The 26,879-nt window shown below is 49.7% G+C and overlaps 1 protein-coding gene across 1 annotated transcript; it reads left to right on the plus strand.

The window, feature by feature from the left end:
• Positions 1 to 5,821: 5,821 nt before the first annotated feature.
• On the plus strand, positions 5,822 to 26,570 carry LOC123413494 (probable Ufm1-specific protease). Its single transcript, XM_045106434.1, has 13 exons — positions 5,822 to 6,109; positions 6,217 to 6,567; positions 7,602 to 7,855; positions 8,224 to 8,317; positions 9,165 to 9,340; positions 17,728 to 17,818; positions 17,925 to 18,047; positions 18,147 to 18,194; positions 18,288 to 18,364; positions 20,330 to 20,418; positions 20,547 to 20,658; positions 21,501 to 21,603; positions 26,237 to 26,570. Exons 1-13 carry the CDS (start codon positions 5,899 to 5,901, stop codon positions 26,464 to 26,466), a joined length of 1,959 nt encoding a protein of 652 aa, XP_044962369.1. The 5' UTR covers positions 5,822 to 5,898; the 3' UTR covers positions 26,467 to 26,570.
• Positions 26,571 to 26,879: the final 309 nt, after the last annotated feature.

Consider the following 26,879-nt stretch of genomic DNA (forward strand, 5'->3'; position numbering starts at 1 on the left):
GCAAAGATGTTTCCGACAAGATCAAACAGTTGACTATGATGAGACTTTCTCACTCGTAGCGATGCTGAAAGTCTGTTAGAATTATGTTAGTAGTTGCTGCATTATTTATGAAATATTGCACATAGGATGTCAAAACATTGTTTCCTCGACGGTTTCCTTGAGCAAACATTGTATCTGATACAACCAGGAGGTTTTGTCGATCCTAAAGATACTAGCAAGTATGCAAGCTCCAGCGATCCTTCAATGGACAGGTGCAAGCATCTCGGAGTTGGAATATACACTTTGATGAGATGATCAAAGATTTTGGGTTTGTACAAGGTTTATGAGAAACTTGTATTTCCAAAGAAGTGAGTGGGAGCACAATAGAATTTCTGATAAGTATATGTGGTTGACATATTGTGGATCAGAAGTAATGTAGAATTTCTGTAAAGCATACAAGGTTGTTTGAAAGGAGTTTTCAAAGGAGTACCTGGATTGCGCTACTTGAACATTGAGCATCAAAGATCTATGGAGATAGATCGAAAGCGCTTAATGGAAGTTTCAACAAGATGCATGCCTTGACAAGTTTTGAAGGAGTTCAAAATAGATCAACAAAGAAGGAGTTCTTGGTTGCATTGTGAGGGTGTGAATTTGAGTAAGACTCAAAACCCGACCCCGACAGAATAGAGAGAATAGACGAAGGTCGTCTTCTATGCCTTGGCTGTAGAATCTGAAGTATGCCATGCTGGGTACCGCACCTGATGTGTACCTTGACTCAAAGTCTGTTGAGAGGTACAGAGAGTGATCCATGATTGAATCACTAGCAGCGGTCAAAATTTATCCTTAGTAACTGATGGACTAAGGAATTTTTCTCGAGTATGGAGGTGGTTAAAGAGTTCGTCGTAAAGGGTTACGTCGATGCAGGCTTTGACACTAATCTGAATAACTATGAGTAGTGAAACGGATTCGTATAGTAGAGTAGATATTTGGAGTATTTCCGAATAGCACATAGTAGCAACATCTATAAGATGACATAAAGATTTGTAAAGAACACACGGATCTGAAAGTTTCAGAACCGTTGACTAAAACCTCTCTCACGAGCAAGACGTGATCAGACCCCATAACTATATGGGTGTTGGATTCGTTGGAATCACATGGTGATGTGAACAAGATTATTGACTCTAGTGCAAGTGGGAGACTGTTGGAAATATGCCCTAGAGGCAATAATAAATTAGTTATTATTATATTTCTTTGTTCATGATAATCGTTTATTATCCATGCTATAATTGTATTGATTGGAAACACAGTGCATGTGTGGATACATAGACAAAACACTGTCCCTAGTAAGCCTCTAGTTGACTAGCTCGTTGATCAAAGATGGTCAAGGTTTCCTGACCATAGGCAAGTGTTGTCACTTGATAACGGGATCACATCATTAGGAGAATCATGTGATGGACTAGACCCAAACTAATAGACGTAGCATGTTGATTGTGTCATTTTGTTGCTATTGTTTTCTGTGTGTCAAGTATTTGTTCCTATGACCATGAGATCATATAACTCACTGACACCGGAGGAATGCTTTGTGTGTATCAAACGTCGCAACGTAACTGGGTGACTATAAAGATGCTCTACAGGTATCTCCGAAGGTGTTCGTTGAGTTAGTATGGATCGAGACTGGGATTTGTCACTCCGTGTGACGGAGAGGTATCTCAGGGCCCACTCGGTAATACAACATCACACACAAGCCTTGCAAGCAATGTGACTTAGTGTAAGTTGCGGGATCTTGTATTACGGAACAAGTAAAGAGACTTGCCGGTAAACGAGATTGAAATAGGTATGCGGATACTGACGATCGAATCTCGGGCAAGTAACATACCGAAGGACAAAGGGAATGACATACGGGATTATATGAATCCGTGGCACTGAGGTTCAAACGATAAGATCTTCGTAGAATATTTAGGATCCAATATGGGCATCCAGGTCCCGCTATTGGATATTGACTGAGGAGTCACTCGGGTCATGTCTACATAGTTCTCGAACCCGCAGGGTCTGCACACTTAAGGTTCGACGTTGTTTTATGCGTATTTGAGTTATATGGTTGGTTACCGAATGTTGTTCGGAGTCCCGGATGAGATCACGGACGTCACGAGGGTTTCCGGAATGGTCCGCAAATGAAGATTGATATATAGGATGACCTCATTTGATTACCGGAAGGTTTTCGGAGTTACCGGGAATGTACCGGGAATGACGAATAGGTTCCGAATGTTCACCGGGGGGAGGGGGGCAGCCCACCCCGGGGAAGCCCATAGGCCTTGGGGGTGGCACACCAGCCCTTGGTGGGCTGGTGGGACAGCCCAAGAAGGCCCTATGCACCATAGATAGAAAATCAAAGAGAAAAGAAAAAAGGGTGGGAAGGAAGAGAAGGACTCCACCTTCCAATCCTAGTTGGACTAGGATTGGAGGAGGACTCCTCCTCCCCTTGGTGGCGCAGCCCTTGGGGCTCCTTGAGCCTCAAGGCAAGCCTCCCCTCCCCTCCTCCTATATATATGGAGCTATTAGGGCTGATTTGAGACAACTTTTGCCACGGCAGCCCGACCACATACCTCCACGGTTTTTCCTCTAGATCGCGTTTCTACGGAGCTCGGGCGGAGCCCTGCTGAGATTAGATCACCACCAACCTCCGGAGCGCCGTCACGCTGCCGGAGAACTCATCTACCTCTCCGTCTCTCTTGCTTGATCAAGAAGGCCGAGATCATCATCGAGCTGTACGTGTGCTGAACGCGGAGGTGCCGTCCGTTCGGCACTAGATCGGAGCGGATCGTGGGACGGATCGCAGGACGGTTCGTGGAACGGTTCGCGGGGCGGATCGAGGGACGTGAGGACGTTCCACTACATCAACCGCGTTTCTTAACGCTTCTGCTGTGCGATCTACAAGGGTACATAGATCTGAAATCCCCTCTCGTAGATGGACATCACCATGATAGGTCTTCGTGCGCGTAGGAAATTTTTTGTTTCCCATGCGACGTTCCCCTACAGTTTACTCCTTTTATAAGGAGTTGTTCTCGAGTGTCCCGCGTGGAGGCGTATCCCTCTGCGCTGACTTCTGGCCACTTGCGTCCCAAGTCTCCGATGCAGAGAATGCGGAGCTTACTCTCCCGTTCTCCCCTGAGGAGGTGGGGCAGGCGATTGCCTCTATGAAAGCTTGCTCGGCCCCGGGGCCGGATGGTCTCCCGATAGTTTTTTTTCCAGAAATTCTGGGAGCTCTTTCGTCCGGTCGTTTTGCCCATGTTCCATGAGTTCTACATCGGAATCCTGGACATGGCTAGGATTAACTTTGGCGTTAGAGCTCTCATCTCCAAAGTAGTTGGGGCTTAGGATGTTCGGCAATTTCGCCCCATCACGGTGATCAACATGTTGGCGCGAATCTTTGCGAAGGTTTGCGCGACTCGCTTATCCCCAGTTGCGGAAAGGATTGCCCACCCCCTTCAGTCTGTGTTCCTTAAGGGTAGGCAGATCCATGACGGGATTCTGGCCCTTCACGAGATTGTCCACGAGGTGGCATCGAAGGGCCTCAAGGGGGTCTTCCTCAAGTTGGATTTCCAAAAAGCGTATGACTGTCTCGACTGGTCCTTTCTGAGGTTGGTCATGCAACGTCGAGGATTTGATGAGAGGTGGTGCTCCTGTATCATGCAACTGGTTAGATCTGGGAGCACATCGATCAACATCAATGGCGAAGTAGGACCCTTTTTCCAGGCTTCCAGGGGGGTAGAGCAGGGGGACCCAATATCCCCCTACTATTAAACCTGGCAGTCGATGCCCTCGCCGACATCTTGGATAAGGCCAAGCTAGCCGGCCACCTTCAGGGTGTGGTTGGTCATCTCATCCTGGGTGGTGGAGTCTCCCACTTGCAGTATGCGGACAACACCATGATTATGGTTGAAGGCTCAGACTCGGACATTGTTCATCTTAAGTTCATTTTGCTCTACTTTGAGGAAATGTTTGGACTTAAGATTAACTTTGACAAAAGCGAGGTTGTGATCCTTGGCTACTCCAAGGCTGAGCAGCACAAGATCGCGGATAACCTCAATTGTAGGTTGGTTTCCTTCCCTGTATCCTATTGGGAGATGCCCCTGGCCGAGTCCAGGATCTTGGTGAGCGGGTTTGATCCCCTTGTGGGCCGAGTTGCGCCCCGTGCGGAGCCTTGGTGTGGTAGGTTCACTTCTAAGGGCAGCAAGACCGTCCTCATTAGCTCTAACCTTGCCAGTCTCCCCATGTATATGATGGGTATGTACATCTTGCCCGAGGGTGTGCATAGCTCCTTTGACAAGGAGCTAGCTAGGTTCTTCTGGCAGGCAGTGAATGGCCGCCCAAAATACCATATGGTGAAGTGGGTTGACATATGCCAGCCGACGGACCGAGGGGGGTTGGGCATCCTTGCGTCCCGCCGTATGAACGTCGCACTCATGCTCCGTTGGGTGTGGCGGATCTTACGGGGCGATGGTGGTTTGTGGCTGCAGCTGTTTGGTACCTGCAGGGTAAGCCTCTCTTGGCCCGCTCGCACTCGGCTGGGTCCCAGTTTTGGAAATCTATCCAGGCCATCAAGGAGGAGATTAGGGTGGGCTTGCGGGTCTTGGTGTGCAATGGGTCTGGGACCCAGTTTTGATTGGACCCCTGGCTTGCTGGAGAACCTCTCCGCTTGCGATTTCTGAGGCTGTTTGCAATTTGTGACGACCCGACTGCTCTAGTATTCGCGGCTTCTTTGGAAGACGGTTGGCACTTTGTGTTCCGCCGTTCCTTCGGACCAGCCGAGGTACTAGAATGGAATGTCTTGAGGGAAGTAGTCCCTCTTCCGATCTCCCCGGACCCTGACACTGTCTCCTGGAGTCTCTCTCCCTCGGGAGAATTCTCCATTAGTTCGGCCTATCACGCGCTTTGCCGGCTGCCGGTTCTCCAGTGGCTATCCCCACTTGGGAAGGCCGCGATGCCCCTGAAGATCAAGATTTTCGTTTGTCAGCTTCTCCGAGACCGTTTACCTATGGGGACCGAGGTGTTGAAATGCACGGTCCGGGCAACGGCCTTTGTCCCTTGTGCCACGTCCCCGAAATGGGAACGCGCATTTTGTTCTCTTGTGTAGCAGCACAAACACTTTGGTGCTTTGTACGTGAGGCTCTGGGACCGGAGTGGGAGGCCCATGACCTTTGCAGACTTTCTGCAAGTTAGGGCCACTCAGGCTAGCTGTAAGCGCCGACTGTTCTGGCTTGTCTTCGCAGCTATGATGTGGACTCTTTGGACTACTCGCAGCAAAATGGTTATTGAGCGGGTGTTCCAGCGGCGTGCCTTTGACTCGTCCTTCAAATTTCTTTCCTTCTTGCAGCACTGACATCCGCTCATTAGGCCCCGTGACCGTGACCGGCTTCAACTTTACTTGGACGTCCTGCTGACGACCGCACGTCGGCTCTTCGTCCGTGCGCCTCATCTTAGCTTGCCCCTGTGGTGACCTTTTATGTTTCTTCTCTTTTCTTTTGGGCGTCTCTATGCTGTGGCCCATTCTTTTTTCCTTTAAACTATGCTCGGTAGTGGCTATGTGGATGCTGTAATGTTGGCTTTATTTATAAAACGGGGCGAAAGCTTGTTTCGAGAACTTTAGTTTTATCTTTTTGAGAAAACCCTAACCTCTTCGAGATCACAGGGGAGGGAAGAGAGGAGGAGACACGCTTTTCGCTGGCCCGGGAAACAAACCGCGTCGGCCTGGGGATTTGGCCCCAACGCCCGCCGACCCCGGCCCAACTGAAGAAGGCCTAACTGGATCTTGCCTTAGAGTTCCCTAAAAAAAAAAAAGAATTTTTGCCTTAGAGGAAAGTCCCACAGTGCTCACGCGAAGCATACACATCGGCGTTTCCATCCTCCCGATCGCCGCCGATGGAAACTGCCGCCGCTGGTTCGCGCCGCCCGACGGCCCTCCGCCTCCTCTGCCCTAAGAAGTCCGTCCTCTCATCCCCCTTCCCATCCCTCCTCTGGCTCGTCGGCTCCCCTCGCTTCCTCCAGCCCGTCACCGTCGCTGCCGCCCTCCGCTGCCTCCGCTTCCTGTCTGACGACGGCCCGTCCTCCCCCGACCTTCCCCACGAAGCAGGCAAGTCTCTCACACCCACCCCCCCAACTTCGAGTCCTCCATCCTATGCACTCTGCAGCTAGCCCCACTCATGGTCTTCCTCACCTGACAATCTCTGCTTCGCGCAGACGAAATCCGTGGATTGCTCGTGAGGGGGTTCGACATCGTGGGGGGCCTGTTCGTCGGGAGCGCGAATTCCGAGTCCGATGCCGGGAGAGCGCTGGAACTGGCCGGGCAGCTGAGGCAGCGGTTGTTCGGCGAAAGGGCGAGCCATGGCATGGTTGGAGGCTGCGTGGATGCGTCCACTGGGGACATTCGGTTCCTTGTCTCGGAGAGCAACGGGTCAGAGGTGGTGGAAGGGCAAGAGGTTCTGTGGGGGGATGAGCCGGGGAGGTCGCTGCTGGAGAAGGGCTGCCTTCTGCGCTGCGAGCTGCAGCTGCAGCTGCCACTCTATCTTCCTTCGGATGAGGCCATGTCTGGTAAGTCCCCCCCCCCCCCCCCCCCCCCGCTTCTTCTTCTGTAAATGTCAAAGTCCTTCTGAATTTTGATTATCCAAGACCCTAGCTTAATTTTGTGTGTGTCCAGTATGAAATCATGTATCTGAAGTATGCAAAGCTTTTCTGTTGTAAAATTCTTGCCACTTTCATGTTCACTAGTGCTTATTATGCTTCGGTTTCATATGGTTGAGGGTTGAAAAGGGAACTTTGCCGTACTTAAATCTCATGCTAGTATTATCTACAGTTACATGATTTTCTTGTATACTGGTAAAATGCCAGAATTTTTTCATTTTTATTTTATACTTCGGAACTACGAAATAAACAATTGAGGGTTGATATGTAAGATGTAATTCCTTTCTTCTATGGATAATTTCGAGTATATGTACCCTTTGGTAATTTGGTTACCCAGCAACTCACTATTTTACTTCTTGGGTTGCATGTGTTAGGATAATGCTCAGACCTTTATACTTGAATAGCTTCATAATAATTACTCCCTCCATTTCTATATACAAGGCCACTTCATATTTTTATGTCTAACTTTGACAATTAATTTTATCAACAAAAAGTGAGTTATATGCCACAAAAAGTATGTCATTGGATGCACATTTCAAGGAACTTTTCAATGATATATATATGTGATGATATATAACCCATATTTAGTTGACCAAAATTATAAGTCAAAGCTGACACGAAAAACGAACTGGCCTTGTGTACAGAAATGGAGGGAGTATTATTTCCATGCAATTCTTCACCCCAATTTGTAAACAAAATCATTGGTTAAATACCAAATTGCTTGTGAATTCTTGGGCCTGGTGAAGGTGCACTTGCAGAAAAAATGATGCAAGCATATGTAGAGGGATTTCTTAAGACATAGTAATCATGTTTGCGGCACTTCTCCCAATTATTATTGAAATTGTATTTGCTTATAAAGCAAAAAAGGAAATTGTAGCAGGAACTATAAACCGCCCTCTACTGAACGGAAGGCATAATTCTTTACCATCTCTTACCTTTTGTAGGCATTGAAGCCAGGTTTTCTTCACTCATTGAATCTACAGCTGCTAACCTCAGAGGTCCTCATCTTTCTTACCTAGTTGAAGGCCCGACTGCAACATGTGATGAATCACACCATTCAGTTATCTTACATGGCAATAATTTGGATTCTGTTTCCCAACCACCCATCAACCCAAACACAAACAAGCACAGTGCCAAAATTGTGTCTTGTTCAGATTTCTTACCGACAAAGAGGCATGACCTCTCCTCAATAAGAGAGGTAAGCTGTGCTGAACTAAACTTGCTATACTTGTTTGGTAGTTCTAATGATGAATGTCAGTTGTGAGACATTGTCATCTTCGGTTACTTACCTCTCTTGCTTTTGTTATTCAGTCATGAAATTCAGTATACCTATCTTTAATATTTGGGAACCACATATTTCATTAAAATCTGTTATCACTTTTCTGGACGACTTCGTTGGAAATATAAACTGTATGAAGGATGAAGGACTATATGGGAAGTCGTAAGGCATCTGTCGGTTGGAGATGCCTTTAATTCCTGAATTTGTATAGTGTGACGATGTTGATTTGTACTTCTATATCATGTGACAATCTTTAATCGCAAGTCTCTGAATGTCTTATTTGCTAGAATGCAGATGCAATTCAAATAACTGTCCTATCCAATCAATCATTCAACATCTCAAAGGCCAGCTCCCCTGTCCCTGTGTTAAAGTACTTTCCAGGTAGCTTTTTTCTTATAAAATATTCTGCTTATCGAAAAATAAACTTCCGCTCTCCTGCTCTCTTTTCTATAGTGAACTGTGCAATGGCCGTAGGACAGCAATGCCTTTCAACAACCTATAAGCCGGTGGCCAGTTGGCCACACTACCCTTTTTTATGGCTTCGTAATGACGTACAGGCATTGTGCTAGTATAGTATATTCACAGTATATGAGTATATTTAGAGTGACAAAGCCGGTGGCCGCTGCCCTGAGCTCCAGCTCCGGCGCCATCTTCCAGCATCGCCATCGCCATGTGAGAGGACGTGCACTATCGTGAACAGCCATCCTCTGTCGCCACCCCCTCCTCTAGCTCCACCACCATGCTGGTTCCCACTCCCGTCTCCTGCCATAGTTCGCTGCATCAACGGACAGAATTCCATTCGGCAAGAACAACAAACAATTCACTATGTTAAGCCGAAAAAGGAGTCCACTGCAAACTGGTGCAGCGTGTAAAATAAAATAGAAGTTTGCTCTTCAGAACGTGGTGGTTCACTGTGCGAACTGCAGCAGCCCACTATATGAAAATAGAGAACAGAAGTTCACTTTGTCCGTGCAGGAAGTTTACTTTTTGTTGGGAAGTCCACATTTTCAGTCGTGAAGTCCTTTTTTCGGTCTCGGGGTAGTACACACATCGCCTGGCATTTCACATATTCACTTTAGGAAGTTCACTCGTTCAATACAGGAAGGTCACTGCCATGTAGAAGTATTTTGCAACAGGTCACATGATAGATGGAGTGCATTTCTTTCTCCCTTCCATTTTTGAATCACTTGTCACTTTCCTCACTGGAAGTATTTTCTATTTATATCAGCACCAGCACCAGCTAGCTTGAAAGTAATCAACCTGAAGCTAGATATATTATGCTACACTTCAATGGATCTTCCTATAGACGTTGCTGTATCTGAGCTAGTTATTCCGGGATTAGCTGATCAGCTAAGCGTTATGAAGAAGGCTATTGTCTCAGAGCTCTTAACTCAACAGCCTCAGGTATGTGATTCATAAGTCTTCTAACTGCCATGATGCCATCACTAAATTGATTAGTATATGCAAATGAAAGAGCAACAGATACCTATCTTTGTACTACAAACTACAAATGGACAACATGAAATGTTGGAGGTGCCACTTCAGCATGCTGCCTAGATATTGTCGTAGAGATGTATAAGGTCACCAGCTCTTAACTCTAATAAATTATCATTTGAACGCATTAAAAAACCTAATAATTCAGATGAAAATTTAAAAGGGCTAGTTAGGTTCAAAATCTCAAAATATGATAGAAAAGAGGCAGCATGTTATTTTTCGAGAAAACGCAAAAGACTCTTTGCGTTTCATTTCATTGAAAAGATGGAAAGTACAATCCTCCTAAGAGGCTGGTTATACATGGGTCGTGCGCCCGGTCAGTGTACATCCCAGGATGTGGGCAGGACAACCCGTAGTCCTTGTGCCCCAGCGAGTGCCCAACACTTGGCCTCATCTCTGATCTTATCCACTAATGTGTCTACTGAGGGTCGCGCATTGTCGAAGGCAGCATGTTATGGTTAAAGATTCTTTACAACACACCGAAAACTATATCAAAACTATGAGTAGGACTTGTTAGGAACGTAAAATCAAGAGGTAATGGTAATCTTAGAAAAAGAGGTTATAAATTTTAATTCTCTGGTCACATCTCCAATTCTGTAAGGTGGCAGGTACTTAAATGTTGTCTTCTTGCCCTTGTTACTGAGAAAAGGAATCAAAACTTGAGCATCGATGCTTGAATAGGCCCTGGTTGGACTCTTGTGAGTTTTGGGGCATGTATCCACCTGTCAGAGCGTAGTAAGATTGAGCTCCAAATGGATGCTTGGTGATGCCAAATGCTCCTTTTTCTAAGACCTTTTTATCAGCCATTGCGTCCTCTGACTTCACTAGGTTCTAGATTATTATTAGTTCATTTCTGAACTGAATATTATTGTGTGCTAATATGTAGTTGGTTGGCTGATGCACAAAGCACATAGCAGCAGTGAATTCTAGAGACCATCTTGTTAGCCAAAGAGACCACTTAAGTTTATAGGATGCTAAAGGTAGGGTTTGTTAGGATGTAGAGGTTCTATTCCAGGGGTATACTCAGTTCTCCATGTTAAAGAGCACCATGTACCTTGTTGCAAATGAAGCAGTGGAATATTGAAGTGCCTTGTTAAGCTCAAAGCCTCTCTACCACGATAGAGATTAGGCCCTGCCAGTAGGTAGATGAGGCCAAGTATCCTTTACAGCTTTACCCAACTTTTGAACGTCAATCCACACAGTAATATCAGGTGCTATAAAGTTTTTTTTTTTCGAGAAAACGCAAAGAGCCTTGCGTTTCTTTGTATTGAAAAGAAGGAAGATTACATCCTCCTAAGAGGTGGTTACAGCATTGTTACATGGTGGTTTAGTGGACATCCCAGGATGGGGGCAAGACTACCCTAGGCCCTCTGTCCCCGGTCCTAGCCCAGCACCTAATCTCATCTTTGATCCTATCCAAGAGCTCGTCGAGCGACGGAGGAATATGGTCGAAGACACACGCATTCCTATGCTTCCATATCATCCAGGGCACCAGCAGCGTGGCAGATCTCAGTGCCTTGCGGAGCGATGGTGGAGAGGCGTCCCTCGCCCTCCTCCACCAGTCCTGGATGGAGGCATCGTGCTCCGGCAACGGGGCCGGTATACGCAGCCAGGATAGTGTCTCGTGCCAGGCCTGCCGCGCAAAGGGGCAAGTGAGCAGCAGATGTTGGATGGTCTCCAGCTCTTGGTCGCATAGCAGGCAGCGGGTGTGGTGGGGAAGGCCTCGGCGCGCGAGCCTTGCCGCAGTCCAGCATCGGTCCAGGTTCGCTAGCCAGTGAAAGAACTTGACCTTCGGAGGGGCCCATCCCTTCCAGATGAGCTGCCATGAATGGCATGTCAATGATCCGTGGAAGGTTGCCCGATAACAAGACCTTGCCAAGTAGATGCCGTTGGCCGTCCACTTCCAAACGAGCTTGTCCGGCTCAGTGGACAGAATGGTGCGTGCTACGAGCTGCCATGTCTTCAGGTATTGGCCGATCTCTTGCAGGCCTACTACGCCGCGAATGTCTCGAGCCCAGGCATTGCCGGTGATGCCTTCCGCCACCGTCCTCGCTCTTCTTCTGTTCTTGGGAATGCATAGGTATAACAGGGGCGCGAGCTCGCGTATAGACCGCCCATGCAGCCAGCGGTCCTCCCAGAACAGCGCAGTGAGGCCATCTCCTACCACCATGAAGGTGGATGCATGGAACATGCCAAGCTCCTCATGGGAGAACTGCAGGTCGAGGCCTTGCCATGCACGGCCGGCATCCGTCCTCGATAGCCATAGCCAGCGGAGTCTGAGCGCGAGCCCCGTGTGCTCCAGGTCTCGGATGCCTAGCCCGCCGAGTGCGAGCGGCCGACGGACCGTGCGCCAGTTCACGTGGCAGTGTCCTCCAAGTGCGTCCTCGCGACCCGCCCAGAGGAAGCCACGCTGGATCTTCTCAAGTTGCTTCAGAGTCTTCTTCGGGGGCGCTAGGGCAAGCATCTGGTGAGTTGGAATCGCGCTGAGGACTGATTTAACCAGTGCCAGCCGCCCTGCCTTGTTCATGAGCCATGCTTTCCATGACGGGAGGCGGCCAGCCACTGGGTCTACCAGCGGCTGCATCTGTGCCGCTGAGGGTCGACGGGTGGTGAGCGGGATGCCCAGGTAGGTGATGGGCAGGTCCGCGGACTGGCAGCCCAACGCCTCCAGCAAGGGGGCGCCATCCTCGCCGCCATGCAGGGTCGTGGCCGAGCTCTTGCCGTAGTTGACCTACAGGCCCGATGCGGTCTCAAAGATACCCAGAATGCTCTTCACGGCGAGCACCTCCTCCATCTCAGCATGGCAAAACATCATCACATCGTCGGCATATAGAGAAATGGCCGGGATGTTGCGGCGGGGGTGCAGGCGCCGAAGGATGCCGGTCTGGAGCGCCCGGTGCATAAGGCGGGCAAGCGCGTCGACCGCCAGGACAAATAGTTGCGGTGATGTGGAGTCACCTTGGCGCAGCCCACGACGGTGCCAGATCGGGGGGCCTGGCACTCCATTGAGCATAACGCGCGTGCTGGCCGAAGATAGGAGAATGGCCAGCCATTCCCTGAACCTGTCCCCGAACCCATATTGGCGCAGAACCTCGAAGAGGAACGGCCAGGATATGGAGTCAAAAGCCCGTGTGAGGTCGAGCTTGAGCATAATGCACGGCGCGCCCAGGTGATGGAGCATCCGAAGAGACTGCCGGACGAGCATAAAATTGTCGTGGAGCGTGCGTCCGGCGATGAAGGCGTTCTGGTTGCGGCTCACCAGGCTGTCAAGCTTAGGAGCGATACGCAACGAGAGGACCTTCGCGAATATCTTAGCCACGATGTGTATCAGGCAAATCGGCCGGTAGTCGCCCAGCTTGTGGGCATCCGCGTGCTTGGGCAGCAGGGTGAGCAGGGCTTGGTTGAGCTTACCAAACCCTCTCCCTCGTAGCGCGTACAGCTGCTTGAAGACGTCCATGATGTCTTGCCTGATGATGCACCAGCAGGCACGTAGGAATTCGGCGGTGAACCAGTCCGGCCCTGGTGCCTTATGCGCCGGCATGCGTCTCACCACAGCCCAGATCTCCTCAGGGGTGAATGGCGCCTCCAGGCTGTCCAGATCACCGGGCGTGATGAGCTGCTCAAGGTCAAGCGTGTGCGCCCGGTCCACGGCAGTGCCCAGCAGCCCGTCGAAGTGCGCGAATGCCGCGTGAGCCATCTCCTCGTGATCACAAAGGACCTGCCCGCCAACTAGGAGGCTATGCACGCGATTCTTCTGGCGGCGGTATGTGCATTGTCGGTGGAAGAAGCTCGTGTTCGCATCGCCCTCCGCGAGGAAGGAGATGCGGGCGCGCTGCCGCGCGATAGTACGCTCCAGGGAGGCGAGCCGGAGATATGACAGCTTGAGCTGCTTGCGCAACCAATCTTCTGACGGGGTGAGCGGGCGACTCTCCATCGCATGGTCGAAGCGGGCGATCAGCTCGCGAGAGATGGCCAGCTTCCGGACACTGCCCGTGGACCTGGCACTCCAGCTCGTAAGGGCGCGGGCTGTGGCCTGCAGGCGTCGGACCAGCCGCTGGAAGGGGTCAGGGTCATGTACCGAGCTCCAGGCCGTGGCGACGGTGTCGTGGAATCCGTCGAGGCGAAGCCAGAAATCCTCGAAGCGGAAGCGCCTATGGGCCACGGGCATTGGTGAGCAGTCCAACAGCAGCGGGCAATGGTCGGACACGACTGATGCGAGGCAGCGGAGGTGGCACTCCCCGTGGTAGTCCTCCCACTCCACGGTGCATATGACCCGGTCCAGATGCACGAGCGTCGGCGGCGACTGCTCATTAGACCATGTGAAGCGGCCCATTGAGGTATACCTCCTTCAGGGCAAGATCATTGATGGCACGTCGGAACCTTCCCATCATGCGATGATTCAGGGTGCTAGAACTCTTGTCAGCATCGCGGTAGATGAGGTTGAAGTCGCCACATAGCATCCAAGGGCCCTGGCAGGCTGCTCGAATATCTCGCAACTCTTGCAAGAACAGCAGCTTTTCGGGGTCGCCTTGGGGGCCGTACACCGTGGTTAGCCACCACGGGCACCGCTGGGCGTGCACGCCTTCACCTTGATCGCGTTTGGCGTGAATAGGGAGTCGGAGATGGTGACAGCTCTACTCTTCCAAGCGATGAGAATGCCACCGCGGGTGCCGTCGGCCGGGAGGTATGTGGAGCCACCAAACTCGGACCCAAGGGTGTCCAACACAATCGACGAGCAAATCAACGCCATTTTCGTTTCGTGAAGACATACAATGGATGTCCGGGTAGTACAGAGCAGCAAGCGGATCGCGCAGCGCCTAGCGCGCGAGTTTAAGCCCCTGACATTCCAGACAGTTATCTGAGGATCTGGATACATGGGAGAGACATCGACTACGGTCACCGTCGGCCTAGCGCGCTCGGACCATGGCATCACCCGCCGGGAGAACCATGCCGGCAGGGACAGATCGGTCGACCAAGGCAGCAATGGCCTGCAACACTGGGAGCCTGAGCGGCGTGGCGAACATGTCATCATACGCCTTCATCTCGACGGAGGTAATCTGTTGGTTCACGCCCACGATCCCGAGAGTGTGGAGTATCTGAACAACTCCCCGTCGATCCGATGTGCGGGGAGCAGTGACCGGGGCATCGGCGGCGGCAGAGCGTCCCCTCCTGGGGCTGAAGTTGAGGGGAGGGCGCTGGCGCTTCCCGGGGAAGGGCAGGACTGCGTCGAGCTGTTTGGTGGCCGCGGAGAGGAAGGCGCCCAACGTCCATGTCTGGCCGGAGACGTGGCAGTTGCGCCGTCGCTGCAGGGTGATCGACGGCGAGGCGAAACGCCCTGGGGCCAGCTCTCGGGGGCTATCGGCGCAAGGCTCTGGTTCCTGTCAGCGTGTGGGTCGCTGCAGGATCGAGAGGTGTCCTTGGCAGTGAGATGGATCTGCCTCCATTCTCGGCTGGAGCGGCACATCCATGGACAGCGCGGGCCCGTCATCCCCTACCGCGGACGTGCCGTCGAGCGCGGGCGCGCCTATGGGCGCGGCCCCAGGAGCCACTACGTTCCCAGCCACGGCCCCAGTTGCAGCAGCAGCTGCATCTTCTGCAGCGGGCCTAGCCATGGCGACATCCACGGATGCGGGGGCAGAAACGGCAACATCAGCAGCCGCGGGCCCCGGGGCAGCTGCGATATCCAGTGGGGTCGTTGCGGGCGCGGCGAAATTGGCGGGGAGAGACGGATCACTTCCCGCCTCCTCCTCGTCGGCGCGCGCGTGGGGCCGCTGCGGCTGGACAGGGAGGGCCTGTGGTGGAGTGGGAGCGACAAAGGTGGGTATCGTCCCCTTTTGTCCCGACCGGGCTGCAGGAGGGACAGGGGCGACCGTCCACTCTGGTTGCTTTGCAAAGCCCAGGCGTAGCTGGCCATGATCCCGACGGGGCGTGGGATCAGGCGTTGAAGTGGCGGGCCCGGCCGGATCTTCCTCGGTCGAGGGCGAATTCGAATCCCCTGCCCCATCCGGTCCACTGGCAGCGAATGGGGGCGTGCCACCTGGCCCAATGCCATCGGCCGCGCCGTCCTCAACGGGTGGGTTGGTGGCAGCTTGCGCTGGGGCCAACGGCAAAGCCGCTTTGGGCGTCACCCTGGGCCCCTGTCGCCTTCCTTTCATGACACCGTGACGAGGGCGCGCAGGGCCCTGCTGACCGGGTCAGGTCAGCATCCTGTGGCGCTTGGGACGCCGCCCCTGCTGCGTCGTAGCCAAGGACGGCCAGGGCGCCACCGTACTAACGCCGTCGGAGCGGCCGGAGCGGCCATGGGCGTGCAGCACCAGCGCATCCACCGCCATGCCATCAGCCCGTCCGGTCTGCGCCTCGTTCGTGCGTCGGTGTTTGCGGCCACGCCGGCGCGCGCGCCCAGGACCAGGGCCATGCCCCTTGCCAGAACCGTGCCGGCCACCTGCGTCACCAGCCTCGCCGCCAGCACCGGCGGTCTGGACGGCGGCCGGAGCAGCCCGAATCAGCTCCGCCTTGGTAAGGGCGATAGACACAGGGAACGTAAGCGTCCTGATGGATGACGCCTCCGAGGGCACGCGGCCAGGCAGCTGCTCGACGAGCTCCAGGACGGTGGCGCGCCAAATGCCAGCCGGGTCGTGCGCGCCCCCGGAGACGCGGAAGACCGCCATGTCTTCGCGGGAGCGTGTGCGGGGGTGCAGGCGCTCGATCCAGCAGCTGTCCCCCAGCACGTGTTCGGCGGTGGAGAGCAGCCAGGCGTGGGCGGGGATGCCGCGGAGTTCCAGCTCGACGCGGTACTCGAGCCCGCCGGCGCCGGCGTGGGCAAGCTTGCACCAGGGTCGGAGCGACAGCGCGAAGCGTGTGGAGCTAATGAAGTGTTCGCCACGGAGCCGCCGCATGATCGCCAGGGAGGAGAAGATGATCAAGAAGTCTTCCGGATGGTGGTGATGGACCATGAAGTCTCCCTCCTCGAGCTCCAGGGAACCGAGAAGGAGCTCGGCGACCTCGTCGACGGACACGGAGGGGCGGTTGCCCGTGACGGAGGCCACCATCGCGCGTGCGAGCACATGCTCGGCCTCGTCCATCTCCTCGGTCTGCGCCATGAACACGCGGGTAGGTGCGTCCTCGATCGGCTTGGCCCGAGGCGGAGGGAGAGCTGGAGCCGGAGGGACGGGGGCAGGGGGCGCGCCACCGGGGGAGGGGCTCTGGCAGGGAGCCGGGCCGAGGCTGCGGGCCCGAAGCGGCGCGCGGGGAGCGCAGAGATGCGGCCGCAGATCGCCGGCCGTCGCAGTCGCGGGAGGCGTGGCCGGAGGCGAGGCAGCGTCGGCAGCGAATGTCGTTCGGGCAGTCCCGGACGCAGTGGCGATGATCGAGGCACCGGAAGCAGAGGCCCGCGAGCTCCTCGGGGGAGGGACTGCGGCGGCGCGCGGGCGAGGGCTTGGCTGGAGCATCCCGGCGTGGGCGACGGCGTCGCTCCCTGCAGCGGGCCTGCTGGAAGCCGTCGGCATCGAGCACCGGCCCGCCCGAGACGCGGTGGACCTCCGAGCGGGGTCCGAGGCGGTCCTTAGCGGGAGGACGAACCACGGGAGTAGCGCGACCAGGGGCGACAACGGCCGGCGGGGTGCGGGCGACGTCTCTGTACGAGCGCGCCGAGCTGGTCCAGCGGTCCCCGTAAGAGACACGCTCGCCGGAGAGGGTCGCCCGGCGGTCGACAGGGTCAGCCAGCACCGAAGCCATGGCGCAAGAGAGCGGGGGAGCGCGGGGAAGGTCCTGCCGGCGGGGGCAGCCTCAGCGGCGCGGCGGCTAGGCGAGCGGGGCGCGGAGGGAGAGCGGAGAGCGGGGAGCGGAGCGAAGAGCCATCCTTCCCTTTTCTATATCACCGTGCTATAAAGTTTTCACAATGATGTCCTGAAGAAATGTACAACATATGCGTCCTGTTGCCACACTTGCCAGTCTAGTGAGAAAGGCAGCGTGAATTTTGCAACTCACTACTTCTAATGCAATTGAAAAAGTAAAAACCTACCAATCAACTAACATATAGCTCCGTGGATAGGGTATTTTTCTTGTTCTGATATTTTGTTGTCGTAATCTCCATACAATAACATAATTTATTTGCATCATTAGCCATGTTCCTCTTGCTGTTTACCTTAATATATACTACCTCTGTATCAAAATATAAGACGTTTTTGTAGGCTAGTTTAGCTTACAAAAATGTCTTATATTTAGATACGGAAGGAGTATCTGATTGCGTGCAAAGCGTTATGGAATTCTGTCTCTAACGTTTCTTTAATTCATTGAAGCTTTGTCCGTACCATTTTGTTCCTCCTGGGTTGCTTATTCCCCTCACAGCTATATACGACACAAGATACGGGGAGATTGAGGAAAAACAGAGTATGAAATTTGCTGTGATGTTTTGATGTATTTTGTACTTCTTGTTTTAACTTAGCATGACAGTTTACTTGGGTGTATTATTACTGTTTGCATCATAAATTTGTAGGTGAACTGAGAAGAAATCTGCACTTCAGGCTTGGTCTGCCCTTGGATCGTCCTTTATTACGGACTTCCAATGCACTGACTTTTGGTGGCATGGAAAGGCGAGATAGAAGCTCATCAAAAAGTGGTATCAGTTATATTTTGTAGTCTTCCTAGTTGTTCTGTTCCTTATCTTCAAGTTAGAAATATTTCCTTACACCCACTGTGATCTGTCATTTGGTACCAGGTTCTGCATTGCTTCGAGATGTCCACAAAGAAATTCCATCTAGTGGTGGTTAGTAGTTGCTTTAGTTCTTACTATAAGCACATTAATAGATTTGCTGATTTTGTAAGGGGATAATGGTTTTTAATTTCATGTTTATTGCAGTATCTGGAGGAATCACGTCATTGATTGATGGTTCATATGAGTATTACCATTACCTACATGATGGTATCGATGACAATGTAATGTTTGTTTTTGTGCTTCAGGATTTCTTTCTATTATAGTTCTTACCTCTTTTCTTGACAGTTTGTTTCATATAGATGTGTTCTATTGTCGGATGTCTACATATGTTAAATAATATTTATGTTTATTTGAGTATCTTGTTCAGTCCTTAGGCAGCAGGTGTAGATCCCTTACCTTCATAACAGATTATAGATTCCCACCCCATGGCTAGATGTTAGTTTCTTCTTTTCTTTCATCGGTGTTCTGAAGTCATATTCTAGGTAGATGATAGACAATCACACCAGTCCATTGGATGGAATTATATTATATGTGACACGTAAGCCTACTGCAGAAGTCAACGAGTATGTTTTGCTTAGTTCAAATACATCTTAATTACCAGAAAAACCGAACAGAAGTTCAATATACCACCAAAAAATGTTATCTGTTTTACATACAAAATGCAACTGTAAAGAAGTTTGAAATTCAAATATCTGATATGAAATGTACAAATATTTATCCATGATGCAAATTCTTTGAAAATAGCACTCTTAGAAATCCACTAGTCCATGCCACTTGTTCTAAAATCGTGCCACGTATGATTTCTTGTGATATGGAAGTGGTTGAGGGAAGGAGGAAGAGCCCTGCCTCTTATATGCCAGTAAATGCTCTATTGGAGAGGGACTTGCTACCTTAAAGGCTTGTCTTGTGGGGTCTACCCTTTAACACCAACATATATCTTTTCCGGGTTTTAGTAACAAATTTAATGGAGAGGTTCTTATCATGGATGTGGCTGAACAATGAACATTATGTCCATATAGTGACAAGCTTAGCAACAACCTATTGGAGGTTTTCTTAGTGTCATGTCTTGGGTTACTGTTATATTTATGTTTTCTACATGTTTGCCATGTGCCCCCCTTTTCCTGATGGCGGATTAACTTTGTTAATACGAGGGTATAAAATAGTAATCTGCATTGTAGGCAGATCAGCTCTCCATATTTCTGAATTTTCAACTGTTGCTTGCCAAACTGTATAGCAACAAGACTTCAATCTTCTCAAACCAACAATTTGTGTACCTAATCTGACTGCAGTAGCACCTATCCTGATTGACTGCAGTAGCACCTATCCTGATTGACTGCAGTAGCACCTATCCTGATTGACTTATTTTACCAGACGATTCTAATTGATGTTTGTTTTATTCGAAATCAATGCTTCAGATATACCTGTTGTTGCCTTGAAATTTGTAACCGAAATAATAAATCATTGTACTAGTTTTTTAAAGCATTTGTCAGAATTTTCCTGCTATAGGCTTTATTAGATGTTTGGTTGGTGCCCCTTTCTTCAGCTGAGGAGGACATAGAGAATGGTATTTCATGAGTTGCATTTGGAAAGCTTCCACCTGAAATTGCTCTTCTAGTTCCATTTCCATGTTTTGGTTTTGTTAATAATTCTGTAGTAACACAGGCGTGTCTTTTGCCCATTCGTGTAGAGCTATGGCGAAATTATTAAAGGCCACATTCTAGCTGGCATTTGCTTAAGCCTTACAATTGCATTGTTAGAATTTGCAAAATAGATCAAAAGTTTCTTGTTATAGCACTAAATTAAGCATTGGTATTACAGGGTGGACTTTTTTTAATTACTGTTTGTGCCTCGTACTTCTGCATTATGCCAGTTGGTGTGAAACGATTAGTGCTAAAATTTCTGAATTGGATATTTTCCAGGCTATAAAGTTTTGCCTTTCCAAACATGTAATTGCGCTTGTCTGTTGACCAGTTATTTGAGCAGTCTTGCCTTCTGCTATAATAGCAATGCCTGGGGACTATGTTGTGTTCTGCTCGGGTACATTTGGGTAACTTTGTGCATACTGCATGCCTGGAAGAGAATGCTACCCATTTTTGGTGTACCTCATCATATGGTTCAGGATGATTGTAAGTCTCTGAGTTTCTATTGTGACTAGTGGTGACAAGTCTGTTATCCTCCTGTTTCAGGGATGGGGATGTGCTTACCGTTCCCTACAAACAATCATGTCTTGGTACAGGCTGCAACAGTATTCATCTATAAATGTTCCTTCACACAGGTTTGACAGACTAGATGTTATCATGCCTATTTTTCCTACAATTGTTTAACAGTAGTTCTTTCTACAATGGTATACCAGAAATGAAGATATCAGACTGATTAATGTATTTGCTCCAACTTCCTAATCAGGGAGATTCAGCAAGTTCTTGTTGAAATTGGTGACAAGGATCCATCATTTATTGGATCTCGGGAATGGATTGGAGCGATAGAATTAAGCTTTGTGCTTGACAAACTGCTTGGTGTGAGTCTACATATTACTTCTGTGTCTGACGAATAGTTGTGCATGTTTTATGATGGTTTTCTTTTCTGAGAATGGCAATAGTTAGTTAGCAACTTACTGGCTTTCTACTCCCAAACCCGACCACCAGCATCTTTAACATAAGCATCATCAACACAGGGGTATGACCACATGGTCTGACAATGTTCATTGTTCAAAATACATTTTTCTTGAATTACTGGAGGGCATCAATGCAGGACTGTAGCTTGTATAAGTTCTAATATCACTTCCTGAAGCTTGTTTGCAGTGTTGCCTGTAAACCTAGAGACAGAATGGTTGAGTTATAACTCAAGCTTTTGAACATTTTTCTTTTATTTTTTGCTCTGTGAATTCAGATGTTGTGTCTGATCCACAGAAAATAATTTTGGGAGGAAACTGAATTTCTGAGGGTCAATTTTTTTTTTTTCAAAGATGAACCTTTAAGTCTTCCAGGCTTGTTGGTCCTAACCGCACTTGGTGCACAAACCAGTGGATACCACTGGTAATGCCCTTGCCTTAGGATGTGAACGGTCTTGAGTTGGAATTCTTGTGCATTTGTCATATTCGATTGGAATAAAATAGTAAAAGCATCAAAAGGTCCCTTCACAGGACTGGGACTTGACCCCAAGATCTCTTGCACACATGACTACATCACTGTGTAGCGATTTTTAGGGATACACCAGTCTGCAGTTGATGTGTGTTTGTATTATCATTAGTTGTGTTAATCTGAGGGAAGGTAGTTAATTCAAGACACTCATGTGTCTTATTCCTGTATCGATATCATACTATATGTTATTGTTTTGGCTTAACAGAATTTGGTCATGCAGGCTAGTTGCAAGATAATTAACGTGAGATCTGGTGATGAGCTTCCTGAGAAATGCAGAGAACTTGCAATACATTTTGAAACCCAGGGAACTCCTGTAATGATTGGTATGTACTTACGTTTGATGCCATTATTTACGGCTGCAAAAAGGCATTGAGCACTATAAATGAAAACAACAGTTCTCCAGTCATATCAAGTTTTTATAAACCCTTGAAACCTATTTTCATGAATGCTATCGACTCTGGGTCAATTAACCCCACTCTGTCTGGTATATAAAGCATTTCAGATTCATCCTGACATTTCATACCTACTGCATATCTTGAGATCTTTTTAGAACTTGGGACGGGTTTGGTTGCTCGCACCGGTTTAGGCACTTTGCATACTTGTCCCACTAGGGTCTGGTTGAGCATATGCAGGCAAAAAACCAACATCTGCATGTTGATTGGTTGCCTGCATATCCTCTCCCTGCATCGTAGCGACGCCTCTACGCACTGCGTTTGGTTGCTCGCATTGTATGTGGTCACATGAGTGCACGTTGTTTAGTTGCATACAATCATAGAGTTGTGCTCACCTTGTATCCTATTTGGTGAGCTTACCCACTACTACTACACCTTACAAACGATCACACCGAGCACATCAACACCACATCACTGCAATGGCGATGAACTGGACGAAGATGATGAAGTTCTTTAGCCCAAACTGATGATCCACCTTGTCAACCTCAACCTTCATGCATGCGTGCTCTCGCACAAACTTGGAGTAAGCTTCTTCTGCCGCCTGCCTAGTCTTAAACCCTCTGTGGCTGTTGTCACTGTACCATGAAACTTGTTGGTTGCAAGCTTCCCATGAATTGTAAACCCTGGAGCACTCCCAACGAACATCGCATACCACTTGCCCTATCAGTGCAATTGAGAAATAAGTTGAAGCACCAAGAACACACAAACAACAAGCGATGGAGCACTCCAGGAGCAAGCAGTGAAGCACACAAGCAATGGAGTAGAAGAGCATTAGTAAGCATGCATGATCATACCGCATAGCAAGTTCAACCTACCACTACTTTGGTGTCATCCTACCACCACATCCAAAAGAGGGTGTAATCCTACCATCGCAAGTTCGTGATCACCGAGAGGGGTTAGTATATACCACCTCAGTAAAATATACAGACCATAAGATTGTTTTCAATCCCTAACTGCACAAAATATACGTTGTCATCGTCATCGATGCCATCGCCATCGTCGTCGAGGATCATGCACGTCGGTGCCACCAGCAGAAATAACACTAGTAGTGGTGCTTGCCCAGCCAGGTCCTCAGCCAGAGCACCCTGTGGGCCTCTCCCATGGCAACAACCTAACACCCCAGGCTTTGTTGTCCAGCAGGTTGCTAAGAGCCACCATGAGAGCCTCTAGGATGAAGCCACCTTGCTCCATGATGGCGCCGTAGAGCTCAGAGTGGACGTTGACCGTCTTGCTCTCCCCGATGGCGGTGGACACCCCCTTTACTGCTGAGTCATGTTGCTGAAGACGGTCAACCCCTCCTCCATGAAGCCTGCTCGCTTCCTCGTCCTATCAACCACATGAAAGTGCTCACCATCCCTCTTAGGAGCATCCACGTTGATGGTGTATGACTCCTGGGTGTCTAGATACTCGGGCATCGGCGAGCCCAGCGGCTGACCAGAGCCCACGACATTCTTGCCGGTTGCCAGCCTGAAGGAGAAGATTTGCTGCATCTGGTGGTAGTTCTGGATAGGTGTATTGAGGAACTCTGCGTCCTTGGGGTGAGCCTAAGAAAAAAACAGGGCAGAGTGGTTAGCGCAGCTCCTTGAAGCCTTAGTGATCCACCTCACTCTCCACTTCCTCAGGTGGTTGTAGACCGAGATCTGGGTTGAGGTGACCTCCTGTCCACAAAACTTGAACACTTGCTTTGCCACAACGTTCAAGTGCACCTCCTTGAAGCCCTTGTCAGTCCCCCTCACTCCACTAGCTATGATCTCACACATCTTCTTAAGCACGAAAATGGAGAGGAACGGCTGCCATTTCATGTTATTCCCCTGCCATCCTTACTCTCCTTTACGGCTGCCTTTTGAGCAGCAGCATGAGCTACAACATGGGGATGAGCCAACACAGATGGAGGAACCGAAGGCGACACCTCGAAAACCTCTGAATCAGGAGGCATCTGGTCGATGGGAGTCTGGGAGTCCTCGACTTAGGATGCCGGGAACTGGCTCTCGGACAGCACGATGGCCTGACTAGACTCTTGTGTGCTCATCTCCTACAAACATAAGCGTCACCAACACCAGGACACGCTACACATCGACAGTAGGAACTATCAGTAAACATGCAAACATGGATGGCCTAGTTCGCTTTAAACAGTGTGAAGTTTGCAGGTGTGAAAATAAACAGGTGATACTGATACTGTATATCACAGATAAGAGTAAACCTGTGAAACACTCATCTCTTACTCTGGTAGAGTTCGCTTGCTACTACTACTGCAAGCACTACTCCAGACAAGCACTACTTGCATTTTTTTGCTCCAACAAGCAAAATTCCAGATGCAAAACTTGCTAGAGTACTCCACTTTTCATAGCTGCACAAATTCTTTAAATGAAGAGAAGAGGTGAAGACAAGAGAATTACTCCAAACTCTTTAAATGAAAAAGTTTGCTACTCCTAATAATTGAAAAAGTTTCAGTTAATTACCTCTAAAACCACTCCTAATTAACTGAAGAAGTTTCAGTTAATTACCTCTAAAACTACTCCTAATTAACAGTATTCCAACAACAACAAATATCAAGAATAGGATTCTAATGTAGCATTACAACAACATTAAAATGTTACTCCAAAATTACTCCAACAGTACTCCACCAACAGTTAACTGAAACTGCTCAAACCAACAATGAGCAAGATGTTTGTTATGACCGGTACTACGTACCAATGGAGGAGGCCCAATGGGCAGGGTTAGTTACGGGTTTAGCCCAAGTTATCTTAGCTATCTTAGAGTCCAAGTTATCTTAGTTATCTTAGAGTCCAAGTTATTGAAATTATATAAACAGATGTAAACAGTTATTTTGAAATTAAGCAATAAGACAATTCTATTGCCCGGCTCCCAGAGGAGCCGGAACCCTAACCCTAGCCACCGCCTCCTCTAAACGCCGCCGCCTCCTCCCTGCGCCGAGACGGCGCCGTCGCGCCGGACGCGGCGCCCTCGTCTCCTCCAACCTCCCCCCTACCTTTATAACCTAAGGCAAAGGGCCGGTAGAACCCTAGTTTCTACCAATGTTTAACATGAACAGTTAACTAAAACTAGCAGTACATGAGCATCTGCAGGCCATGCTGTTTGAGTAACTGAAACTAGCAGTACCAACAGTACACAAACTTGGTAAGCAGATCCTGTGATGGTCCATTTTCACTGTTGGTACCCAAACATGTTTTATCTTAAGAGCTGACATCTCGTTAGCAGAGAAATATTTTTACATTGTTGGTATCCAACCAACCAACCAACAGAGAAGCTAACTGAATTTAGACAGAGAAGCTAACTGAATTAGACAAACAACAGTGATTGTGGCAGTACTTACCACGGGCAGGAGAGGAAGCAGGTGGGCGCCTCCGGCTCCAGGTACGCTGTCCCCTTGTGCACGCCGCCGCCCGCCGATGTGCTGGAGCTGGTGCCTCTGGATGTCACGCTGCTCGACGAGCCCGAGGACCTCCTGGCGTGCCCCGCGCTGCCATGGGAGGAGGATTGCGCCTTGCAATCGCTGATGCAAAGAACAAATGACAAGAACCTGCAAAATGGCACTGGGAAGAAGTGGCCCGGCGCCTGTTTCATGGTCTCCACTTCGGCTTCCTCGGAGCCGAAGCAGTTCCCCATGGAAGCTCAACCTCAATCGTGAGGACGACGACGACGTGGCATAGCGGGGAGGCCACCGTGAAGGAAGAAGACGTCGCTCCAGATTCGCCGCTCTGCATCTCCGGCGCCACTTCAGATCCGCTGCTTCGGCGCCGCTCCACGCCTCCATCGTCCAGATCCAGCGCTGGCACGTCCACATCCACGCCTCCGTCGCCGGTGCAAAAGATATGATTTTTTTACCTGGTGGGGGGGAGGGAGTGGAGGCGGGGGGGGGGGGGGGGGGGGAGAGACAAAGTGGTGGTGGAAGAGGGAGAGGCCGGTGAGCGACGGGGAGGGGGGAGGCCGACAAGCGACGGGGAGTGGGAGGCCGACGAGAAGGGGAAAGCCAGCGAGTGCGGCTGGGCGAGTGTGAGCAACTGAGTGCGGCTGGGCGAGTGATCGACACGGGGGCAAAGTTGGAAAGTGTGGATATTACGTTACAGGCCGAAAATTGAACTAAAAACTCCTAGCGACCTACATTTCAGAACATAGGGAGTACTGTATACAGGTACTAAACGGATGGAGTGTTATCATAGGTCATGGTTGCTTCAATGTTCATTTTCAACTTGTGGCAAGGTTTGTGCTGATTGACCAAGCAACAATAGCTGTGTTCCAAACGTGCGGCCATCTTGATGGCAACCACTGTTTTCTCATCTATTTTAGCTAGCCACATTTTCTAGACCATCCATGCATAAGACTAACTGATAAGCAAGAAATGACTAAGATTAATCAAAGTTGTGATAGATACAGATAGATTAATCGAGTTGGATAATCCATGCAAAGTGGCTACGCTTGGTTGCATAAGTAAACCTATTCTTATATTAATCCCTTTTTTTATGGTTGGTAATAATGAATGCAGGTGGTGGAGTTTTGGCTTATACCCTTCTGGGAGTTGATTACAACGAAGTCAGTGGTGATTGTGCTTTTCTCATCCTTGATCCACACTACACTGGTGGTGATGACCTCAAGAAGATTGTTAATGGTGGATGGTGTGCGTGGAAGAAGTCTGTGGACAGCAAGGGTCGGAGCTTCTTCTTGAAGGACAAGTTCTACAACCTTCTTCTGCCCCAAAGGCCCAATATGGTGTGAGAACCGGGTAATTTTTGTAGTGTTGGTGTATGTAAGATCAAGCGGGAGATCAGTAAACCATGTATCCTCTGGTTATTCTAATAGAGAGACTGAGTTGCGACTTACACATGGTTTTCAATGACATTTTGATGAAATTCACTGTATTTCATTAATTATGATAGACACTGAAATATTTACCTTTTGACCCAAAAAATCAGCAATTTCAGTACTGTACAGTAATTCAAATATTTTCGAAAAATATATCCATTTTTTCATTAAATTCAAGTGAATATTTTGCCCTTTTGGCCGAAATGCAAACGGAAATTCACTGTATTTTGGTTATTTCGGTTGGGGCTGAAATTTTTCTGAAACTCAAAGTGGAAATCTTGGGCTTACATTAGAACAATATGGTTGGCCGAGTCCATAAATATCGT

Source organism: Hordeum vulgare, chromosome 7H (genome assembly GCF_904849725.1).
Source record: "Hordeum vulgare subsp. vulgare chromosome 7H, MorexV3_pseudomolecules_assembly, whole genome shotgun sequence".
NCBI lineage: Eukaryota > Viridiplantae > Streptophyta > Magnoliopsida > Poales > Poaceae > Hordeum > Hordeum vulgare.